General features: G+C 49.9%; 1 protein-coding gene across 2 annotated transcripts; it reads right to left on the reverse strand.

Annotated features, from left to right (window-relative positions):
* Window positions 1–779: 779 nt before the first annotated feature.
* On the reverse strand, window positions 780–4,332 carry ZBTB12 (zinc finger and BTB domain containing 12). 2 transcript variants are annotated; one of them, XM_045826201.1, is made up of 3 exons: window positions 4,038–4,332; window positions 3,446–3,667; window positions 780–2,965 (listed from the first exon to the last, which is right to left on the reverse strand). In XM_045826201.1, exon 3 carries the CDS (start codon window positions 2,942–2,944, stop codon window positions 1,565–1,567), a length of 1,380 nt encoding a protein of 459 aa, XP_045682157.1. In that variant the 5' UTR covers window positions 2,945–2,965; window positions 3,446–3,667; window positions 4,038–4,332; the 3' UTR covers window positions 780–1,564. The 2 variants fall into 2 exon arrangements, with proteins under 2 accessions (XP_045682157.1, XP_045682158.1); XM_045826202.1 differs by lacking the exon at window positions 4,038–4,332 and having other exon boundaries at window positions 3,446–3,697.
* Between the last annotated feature and the right edge of the window lie 6,167 nt (window positions 4,333–10,499).

Consider the following 10,499-nt stretch of genomic DNA (forward strand, 5'->3'; position numbering starts at 1 on the left):
CATTACTGTCTGGTCACACTCTAGTAACCTTTTTTGCCAAATACTTCACAGTCATAGGGAGGCACTCTGTAGGTTCTAGCCCAGCAGAGTGGAAGTATGAATATTAGGTCAAGATATACAACCTTGATAGGTATTATGTTCTGGTCAAAGTTGGGAAAACATCTATGATCTCAAGTAGTATCTGACACAGGCAGATGGTTGCAATATACGGCTCCTGAGGCCAATTCAAAGCCTTCTGGGAGCTGTAGTTGTCTTTGGTTAAGAACTATTCCAATAGGGTTTTGTGGGAATTGTAGTCTTTCCTGTACTCTAATCCAAACCTAGTGGTTTTTAGCTTTCCCAAGGCCACAAACCTTTTCTTCAGACCAAAAGTGCCCAAACATAGGCTCCTGCTTACAATTTCAGTAGGCACAATGATCACACAGGCGATCAATGGCCTGGGTAACAAACTCCTCATATACAGGAGCAGGTCATGTGTCATCACTGCCACAACAGTCACAGAGCACTTAAGCTTGAGGTATCTGTCAGGTGTTAGGGCTTCAGAACTGGGAGAGTCCCTGGCCAGAGGAGCCCACTTGTCATACTACTCTTCCCCACTGAGCCTCCTTCAGGCATGGGACCTGCATGAATTGTGACCTATGTCTGGGTATTGACCACAGTAACAGGCTGTCTAGAGTGGGATGGTCATTTACATGAAGTTTTGAATCACAGTACAAAGAAAAAGTTTTTTTTTTTTTATTTATTTTGTGGAAAACAAAAGCAAAACAAAACAAAAACAAAAACAAAACCCCCACAAAACCCTAAAACCCCAAACTCCAGAAAAAATCCTAAAAAATATGCTTTTTAAAAAAAATACTGTATAACTCTCCTCTCCCTCCCCCTAAACAGCCCTTCTCGTGTCCTTTCATCTAAATGCCCTACCCCCACCCCCATTCCCTGTTCTTGCTATTATTGTATCCCACTTCCCATTATCTATCCAGTATGCTCACCCCCATGATCTCTTACCTGCCACCTTGTTCTCCCTAGAATTTTGGTGAGCCTTGTACCCACAGCCCCATTCCCCCCACATGCAAGACCTGCCCTCCCTTCCTTTCTGGGATTCAATAATCCTTCCCACTACCAGTCCCTCTCCCAAGCATCTATTCTAAGCTGGAGCATGTAAAAAATTCCTGCCAAATTCCCTCCCAATTCCCACCCACCCAACACTACCTCAAGAAATGTCAGACCTCTCCCTGGGCAGGCTTAGCTAGGAATAAAACATTTTCCAGTTGTTTTGCCTCATTTTGTAGGACCCTTTCCCTCTCTCCACATATCCATGTATCTTTAATACGATCTCTCTGGGACCCTATATTCCCTTGGCCTTCCCAAAGAACCCTCTCCCTCTCCATCCTTTTCTTCTGAAGAGGCAGGATCTTCTCTCAAGAAATCTTGGGCCCCTCAGGGTGTGTGTGTCTGCTTAAGTTCCCCACCATATCTGTCCTCTCTGATCCCCAACCCCCTATTCTCCTGGGCCAAGGAACCCCTTTCTCACCCAGCTCAAGGACCCAGGCCTGCCGGGCCAGTGCTAGCGGATGAGGACGTTGATCTCGGCCACGCTGGCCTCCAGCACGTTCTCGGCAGTGGTCTTGCCATGCTGCTCTTTGAGGTGTCGCCTAATGGCAGGCTTGTGAGCAAAGCGCACATCGCAGTAGGAGCAGCGATAGGGCCTTGCTCCTGAGTGCAGGTTGAGGTGGTCGTGCAGCGTGGACTTCTGTGTGAAACACTTGCCGCAGATGCCACAAGAGTGAGACTTGACACCCCGGTGCACGTTCATGTGGCGGTTGAGGTTGCTGCTGTGGTTGAACTGCTTGCCGCAGCGCGGACACATGAAGATGAAGTGCTGCGCCCGCATGTGGAAGACCAGCTTCTCCACGCCCTGGAATACCTCTGGGCACTTGGTGCACTTGATGTTCTTTAGAGAGTTACCACTGGAGAAGCCCCCAGGCAGGGGACCCCGGCTGCTCCCCCCTCCCAGGCTGCCCCCCGCCCCCCGGGCAGCCATGGCCACTGCTGCTGCCTCCACCAGGCCCGAGGTGGCCCCCACGCTGGCCCGGCCTCCAGGGATCAACAGCAGGCCCTCCCCTTCCGCATCCTCGGACAGGCTATAGCAAGCTTTCACCACACCCTGTGGTGGGGCCACGGTGCTGGGGGGCAGGCTGCTCTGGGCCAGCTCCCCCAGGTGGCTGCCCACCGAGCTTCCGATGCCCAGGCCTCCTCCCAGACTTCCGGGAGGTTTGAGCCGGTGTGCCACCTCCAGGGCAGACTCCACCTTCACAATGCAGATATCAGACACATCCTCATCCTCGTCTTCATCCTCCTCTTCGGCCTTTAGCTCCAGATCCTCATCCAACGGGAACTCCAGCTTCACAGGCCGCAGGAGCGGAGGGGGTAGAGGGGGTGGGGGTGGGGGTTTGGGGGCTGGCTTTGGGGTCCTGGAAGGAGGGAGTAGGGATTTGGTGGCACTGACACTGCTCACAAGGCTGGTATCGCTGACCCCATCCTCTTTGAGGCCTATTTTTGGTTCGATGAACTGGCTGAGGGCATTCCGGCATTTCTCCACCACGTGCTCCATTTGCAGGTAGGAGGCTGCGGTCAGGTAGTTGACGATGTCTCTGACGGCGAATTCCAGGGCACCCGTGTAACAGGAGAGGAGCAGGTCGGCCACTATGCGTGCACTGTGCATCAGTGAGACCTGCAGCTCAGAGCTGGGGTTCAGCAGGAACTGGTCCCGCAGGAAAGGGGAGCAGGCAGCCAGGATGACCTTGTGGCCGCGGAACTTGAGGCTGTCGGCCACAATGGTCACGTCGCAGAACCGCTCCTCTGCTCGGAGCTGGTTCATGTTCCTCAGTGTAGCGGCCTCGTGGCCAGGCAGCTGGAAGCGCAGGACTTCCACCCCAGACGCCATTGTGGCAGGGGGTGGGCAACCCTGGTTGGGAAGGAAACCGGTCAGAGACAAAGGTCTCTGGCTCTCCTAAGCCAATGCTCCAGGCCCCTCTCCTCCATTCTTGCCCAGCCCCCCAGCATCACATCTCCCAGTCTTCAGGTCTGGTCCTCAGTTTCCCCAGCACCATGAGGGGGGCAGGAGGAGGCACAGTCCCTCCAAGGGGAGGGAGGCGTGGTTCCCGGGGGCGGGGCTCTGGTGTCCGCACCCCCAGCCCAACCGCCCGCAATGTGGGACGAGCCCGCTTGCCCGAGAAAGCAGGAGGAGTAAAGGCCTGGGACTCTAGGCTCCCGGGTGCCCAGGTTGCATATCTTCTCACCCCGCCCCCTTTACTCGCTGCCTCCTTCCTCCGCCCCCCCACCCCTTGCACGTTTGCACACGCCTTTCACGTCCTTCCCCAGCCGCCTGCACGCATGGTGCACGCCCCCCCCAAGCCCCACGACCCTAAGTGCACGCGCCTCTCACCTGGCCCTGGTCCGCGTTCTGTTTTTTTGCCCCCTACTTCCCCCACCCCCCCGGGGCCGCGGGCGCCCCCACACTCGGGCAGGGCCTGGGCAGCGCGCAGGCGCGGGGGTGACCGGGGCGCGCGCGCGCGCGGGTCTGGCTCCGCGTGGGCGTCAGGGCTGTGGGGCGGGGGCGGCTCGTGTGGTGTGTTCTAGGCTCCGCGCGCGGCGGCCGCGGCAAGAACTGTGGGAGGAGGAAGAGGGGAGGGAATTAAAGGAGCAGGAGTCCCCCCCTTCCCGACCCCCCTTCTTCACCAGCTCCCCCACACGGTTAAAGGGCCAGATGGCCTGGCCTCCCCTTTGGCCGGTATTATTTGTCCGCCAGAGCGGAAATACGTTCCACCCACACTTCATTCTAGCTCCCCCTCCTCTGTGCCTCCGGGCTCAGCGGCCGGTCTGCGCGTGCGTGCGAAGTGCCTCTGCGAGCCTCTGAGAAGCTTCCCAACTCCGGCCCGCTCCCCTCTCCGGGCGTCCCGCCGCGCCACCGACTCCGTGTCCTCCAGTGCTCGTTCCCACCCGTAGCGCACCCCGGGCCCTGATCTCCCCGAAGTCACCTGCTGCTCCCTGGGTGGTTCCGAGCGGCCCGGGTTAGAGTCACGGCCCTTCCCAAGGCCTAGGCCGCTCCGAGGCTCTCTGAGCTGTTGGTCGATGCTGCCCCACGAGTGCATCGCCTCTTGAATATGTTCCCAGTTCCTCCAGCAACACTTTCAGATTTTGCCAACTGGTTTTTGAAGCTGGTAACTACCCCAGCCTTCCAGGCCACGCAATCCAGCGCCCTCAATTTTCTCCATCTCGTGTAAATCTCATCCGCCCTCCTCTCCTCTCCATTTTCTCCTCTCCATTCTCAGAATTGACTCCAACTTTTTTGTTTATAGATATTCATTTATTTTTAAACAGAGGGGAAGGGTGGGAGAAAGAGGGAGAGAAACATCATTTGTGGTTGCTTCTCACATGACCCACACTGGGGACTTGGCCCACAGCTCAGGCATGTGCTCTGATTGGGAATGGAACTGGTGACCTTTGTTTTGCAGGTTGGCGCTCAATCCACTGAGCCACACCAAGCCGGGCTCACTTCAACTCAAATGCCAAGGCAAATGCCCTTCAGGCCTCTACTTAAACTGTCGATGACCTTGCATATCCATTTCACCCCAACTATACAAGTAGCCCTAGTAGTACTACTTCTAATTATGCAATTATTTATGTTATTGAGATTCTACTGTCTTGCTCTGGCTGTTGTGGCTCAGTGGATTGAGTGCTGGTCTACAATCAAAAGGTCTCCCATTCAATTCCCAGTCAGGGCACATGCCTGGGTTACCAGCCACGTCCCCAGCTGGGGACATTCGAGACACAACCAAGTGTTTCTGTCACACATCGATGCTCCTCTCCCTCTCTTTCTCCTTCCCTTCCCCTGTCTTTGAAAAGAAAATCTTAAAAAAATTGTACTATCTTTTATCTTCCCAACTGCAACCATCCCTCCACCAAATTACCAAGGTCAGAGCTTCATGGTCCTAAATGAAACCTCTTTCAGCTCTTCACCTCTGTCTTCTTTTTCTCTGACACTCCCAAACTATGGTAAGCTGCAGTTTCCACAGCTTCTGTACCAGCATTTATTAGCACCTTGAAGACTGCCCCTCCCCCCAACCTCTCATACCCACGCTTCCCTACCCATCCAAGCCTAGGTGAGGAAGCCCTTGTTTCCTGCCAATTGGATTCACTATATCTTCCAGGATATTACAGCATTTTTCTTTTTAAAATTTTATCTATTGACTTGAGAGAGAGGAAGGGGGAAGGGGAGAGAGAAGGAGCGGCATCGATTTGTTGTTGTTCCACTTATTTATGCATTCATTGGAATTGAACCCATGGCCTTAGTGTATCAGGATGATGCTCTAACCAATTAAGCTGCTGGGGCTACAACGTTCTCCTTACACATCAATTTTGATGAAACTGCTTGTTATATAATGTGTCACAATCTGGTTTCTCTAGGTAAACACCGTGATTGCAGGAATTATGTACATTGTGAGTTATGTTTTGCAAATAAAAGTCATGAAATAAATGACTGACTATTGAAGTCATTCCTCTTCAGTGCAACCAGCATCCACCCATAAAAAGTTTTTTCCTGACTTAACTGAAACTCCTGAACTGTAGGGATGCCCTTTGGGGTGAGGTCAGTGTTTAGGTGGTGCCTTGATTCTTTGCCATTATCTTTTAAATTCTGTGACTGTTATGCCTCCACCCAGTTTTCTCTATTCTAAAAAGCCCTCTTTGTAGAAATCTTTGTAGTGAGGCCCTGTGGATTGGAGGAAGAACTTTGGCTTTTGTGTCAGACACATAGGCTCCAAGTCACATTCCACTGCTCACTAAAAGAGGGCCCTTGGGCAAGTTATTTAATTCTTTGAATCTTTATCTTTGAATTTGAGACCTTGATTCCTTAAAGGGCTAATGTGAGGTTTAAATGAGCGTGGCTTACAGGAGGTGCCTAATAGTTGATAGCTCCCTTCCCATTTGTCTAACTGGGAGACTATGAAATTTTCAAAATAACTTTAACTAAAAATTCTATTTCTCTATCTCCTCCCTTCTTTTTATCAATACCAAACTTCTCAAAAGAATAGTTCACACTCCAGTGAGAACAGAAATACAAAAATATGTCATGGTAAGAATTTAAGTTTGTAAAGTTTTGTATCCTATCCCTTCCTGCCACTTCTCTTTCCTGGGAGTGTGAATGGGATAGGGGGCCTAATCTCAGCTTGGAGTTTAAGACAGGACTTTGGTGGTAGGTGGACTTTGGTGGTAGGTGGAGGGGACGGTCTTCAAGTGCTCAGTCCACCTAGTTACAGTTTTACATGGAAACAGTAGTGCACCAGGCTGTTTTTTTCTCTACATGCTGGTGGGGAGATGTGGTAGGACTCTTTTCCTACATGCCCCATGCAGGGGTATCCAGATCCTTGGCCCTTGGTCCCCAACTTTTGCCAGTGTGAGATAAGGGGCCCTCCCGGCCTTGGTTGGCAGTACCAAATACCCTAGTGCAGTGTCAAATTCACAGATAAATTCAGGATTCTTAGTGGGTGTGAGAAATAAAGTCTGACTAGGGACATAAGGAATGACTAGGAGACAGAAGTTCTAGGTTCTAGTCCATGTTTAAAGTCCTGGAGGCACCAGAGGTTTCAGTATCCTATCCAGTGAAATGGAGGATTGTCTTTTCCAGCCCAATGAGTCTATACAAGCTCATTCTGAAAGGGTGGGTGTATTTTTGTGTGAATGTCTGGGAGAAGTGGTTGAGGGTCACCTGGCTCATGGCTCAGAGAGCACCACTCTTGGTTTATTGATGGAGGCAAGCAGTGGCCGAGAAAATCCCAAACAGTAGGAAAAATTAGGCATTTCTCTGAGGAAGTCAAAGTATTTTTGTCAGTGGGTTTGACAGGAGACTGAAGAGTTGGAAAATTTTAGCTTAAGGTAAATAGTTATAAGCCTGGTAAGTAATGCATACATTAAAGCTTTTGTTTCAGAACCTATAGATAAGGCCCATCCTGGCTCCTGGGAGAAACAGCCGACCTCCTGGGGCACTAGAGAATGCTGCAGTTTTCTTTCACCTAATTCTCCCTGAATTTCAAAACCCCTCCTGCACCTTGTTTATTCCCTGTTATAAAAGGCTGGCTTGGAAAGAAAATGTAAGATGGTTTTTTTTAGGGTATGAACCTGCCGAACCTGCCATCTTCTCAGACCGCTGTCCATCTGAATAAAGTGTCCATAAATATGCAATCCCTCTCTGCTCATTGGGTTCTGTACGAGACAGGCAGCATGAACGATGGTGCCTTTTCCAGTTCCAGGTTTACTTTTACAATTGTGTTTAGCTCAGACTAGAGTAACTGTATGCCTTGAGCAACCGATATGGAAGGAGGAGGGAAGTCAGCCTTGACTTTTTAATCTACAGACTGATAAAACTTGACTGTATTACAACAAAATCTCCAACTTCTTTCTCCTCTGACTCACACTCAACTCTGACCTCACTGGAGTAACCCTGGTGAAAACTCAAACCTGTTCAAGCAATGCTGGCAGGGGCTCACAGCTTGAGAAACTGTAACCGGAAAAGACACCAGTGTTCGGGCTGCCTGTCACTACCAAATCCAATAAGCAATGACAGTGATTGAATCTTTGATAGGCGCTTTATTCAGATGGCAGGCAATCTGAGAAGATGGCAGGCTCACACCCTAACAAACCATCTTGCTCTTTCTTTCCCAGCCAGATCTTTTATAAGGGGGTTGGGGAAGGGCAAACAAGGTGTCAGCGAAAGCCTTTGAAATTCAACAGTTGCCTCCAAGGGGGAAGGGTAGTTGCTTGCTTCTTCCTGGTTACAGTCCTCTCCAGATTAGGTAATCTCCAGCCAGTGCCCCAGGAGGTCAACTGCTTAATCTCAGGCACCAGGATGGGCCTTATCTGTAGTTACTGAAACAAAAATTAACATACACATTACTTGCTAGATTTATGACTATTTACCTTAAGCTAAATTTTCCCAAGTCTTAAACCCCTATCAAAACCATATGAAATCAAAAGGCCCACACCACTCCCAACTGAAACCAGAAAAGACCAGCATTCATGCTGCCTGTCACATACAGAACCCAATAAGCAGAGACAGGGATTTAATCTTTATGGGCACTTTATTCAGATGACCTGTGATCTGAGAAGATGGTGGATTCATACGTTAATGGACTGTCTTAAATTCCATTTTAAAATGGCCCACCCTGGCTGGTGTGGCTCAGTGGATTGAATGCTGGCCTGTGAACCAAAGATTCACCAGTTTGGTTCCCTGGGTGGTGGGCCAGGTCGCCAGTTGGGGGGCGTGCGAGAGGCAAGCACACATTGGTGTTTCTCTCCCTCTCTTTCTCCCTAAAAATAAATAAACAAAATCTTTTTTTTAAAATCCCTTTTTATAAGGAGAACAAAGTGTAGGTAAGGGGTTTGGAATTCGGGGAAAAGTTAATTGGGTTAAGAAAACTGCAGTATTCTCACCCTAGCCCTTGGTCATTTCACTGGAGGACAATGGCCCAGAAACCATCTTGAATTGCTTGCAGTTCTCCCGAGGCACAAAGGTGGAACTGCTTATCATCTCTTGGAGTCAGGGTAGGTCATACCTTCAGTTCCTGGAACAAAAGCTTTTACATGCACTGATTACTAAGCTTATTAGCTATTACTTAAACTAAAAATTTCCAACTCTTGAGTCCCCTATCACAAGCATTTGTAAAACCACCTTTCTCAAAATCCCATCCATCTCTGGCAAAAGTTTCCAATCCCTGACTATTCCTCCTTGCTGGTACCTCCTCCTTCCTTCTGACACATTCTCCCCAGCTCTTTGGAACCCTCTCACAGCTTCAGCCTCCTGACATACTCTTCCCTCCTTCCAGCTGCTCTAAGTCCTCACACCCTCCCACCCTGCTCAGCACTAGGTCTGGGTTCATGGTGGTGGATTCTCCGAGCTCCTTGTCAGTCCCAGGAACAGGGTTCTTCTACTTGACGCCAAATACCTTTTCCTACCACCCAGGAAGTCGTGCTCTGCTACTCTCTCCCTCTCCTTGTTGCCATGAGCAACTGACTCCCAGGCCTGGGTACCTGGGAAACTGGCTTAGGTAGTCTTCCCCAGGCCTGCCAGTGTCCATGCAAATGACCTAATCCACACCCCAATTTTCCCTTCTGTCTGGCTCTCTTCCCTCCATCCTCCTCTGTCACTCTCCCTCTCCCACTCCCCCTCCTCTCTTCCTTCCCAGTCCAGCCAAGATGCCACTCAGGATGCATCACATCAGCTGGCTCTGGGTGCTGCTTTGTGCACCTGGAAGAGCCCCTGTTCTCACCACAGCTTCCTTCCAAACTTGTCCACTGTCCTGAGTCCTCCTGCTCTACTCCCAGTACCCCTCTCTCAGCAGACAGCCCTATTTCGTACCCAAGGTACATCAAGTGCCCTCCCTCACACCCATGAACATGTCATTCTTTGCTCATCCTTCTTTTCTTGTCCTTAACTTCAGAGTCTGTTGAAAGCCAATCCTTCCTTCTAACACCTCACTCCTATTCTTGCTCTAGTTCTTGCCTTCCTGGGCTTCATAGTGATTCCCTGTACTAGAACCCAGACAATTCTTTGCTATTCTTCAACCTGCTTCCTCTCCAGCTGATGCCACACCTAACCCCCCTTTTTCAGCATAGCCAGCACTCCAAGTGTTCATCGTTTTTCACTGTCTCTACATGCACCCTCTCTGCTAAAAATATTTATTGTGACTATATTGTATACATAGAAGGTATGAAATGAACATGTTTAGTCAAAGACAAATGAAACAGAACATCTGGAGCCCTAACCACACTTTAAGAAAGAATTCCAGGGACCTTAGACATCCCATGTTCTCCATGCTGAGTGCATCCCTCCATCTCCACACAGAGTGACCTCTACCCTGAATCTCCTGCTTATCTCATAGTTTCACTATCTCTGCATGTTGTAGGCATTCCTAATCAGCATACTGTTTAGCTTTGCTTGTTCGATCTTCATGTGGATGGAGTCATACTCTGTGTTTTTTCTGTGTCTGGCTCAACATTAAACTCAATATTATGACTTTGTTTACTTGTATAATTGAAATTCATTCACTTTTTTTTCCATTGCATTCTTACACCACAATTTATGAATCACTTGTTCTGTTGATGGACATTTGTTTTGTTGAATAGGTGGTTATCACCACAGTGCTGCTGTGAGCTCTCCTTTACTCTTCTCTGTGTAGGGCCAGTAAGCTCTCCAGGGCAGCAGTCTTCAGACTGGGCCATGTGTGTCCCTATAGTGCCAGATGACTGTCCAAGGAGTAGGTGGACCTGGATAGAGGTAAGAGAACAGCTCTCAGATTTGACATTCCAGTATGATATTGGGAGGCTGATGAACCTGAGAGGGCCTCTGAGAAGGAGGAGCATGTGCCCCTTCCCCCTACTGTTGCCTGACTCTCCTTGACCAAAGACAGAGGCTCAAGGGGGAGTTCAGGAGGGTCAAAACCCCC

The sequence above is a fragment of the Phyllostomus hastatus genome, unplaced genomic scaffold, assembly GCF_019186645.2.
Source record: "Phyllostomus hastatus isolate PE091 unplaced genomic scaffold, TTU_PhHast_1.1 phas_scaffold_60, whole genome shotgun sequence".
Taxonomy (NCBI): Eukaryota; Metazoa; Chordata; class Mammalia; order Chiroptera; family Phyllostomidae; genus Phyllostomus; species Phyllostomus hastatus.

Excerpts from the sequence above, each read along its gene's own strand:
- ZBTB12 (XM_045826201.1), bottom strand. The coding sequence starts at position 2,944 with ATGGCGTCTGGGGTGGAAGTCCTGCGCTTCCAGCTGCCTGGCCACGAG.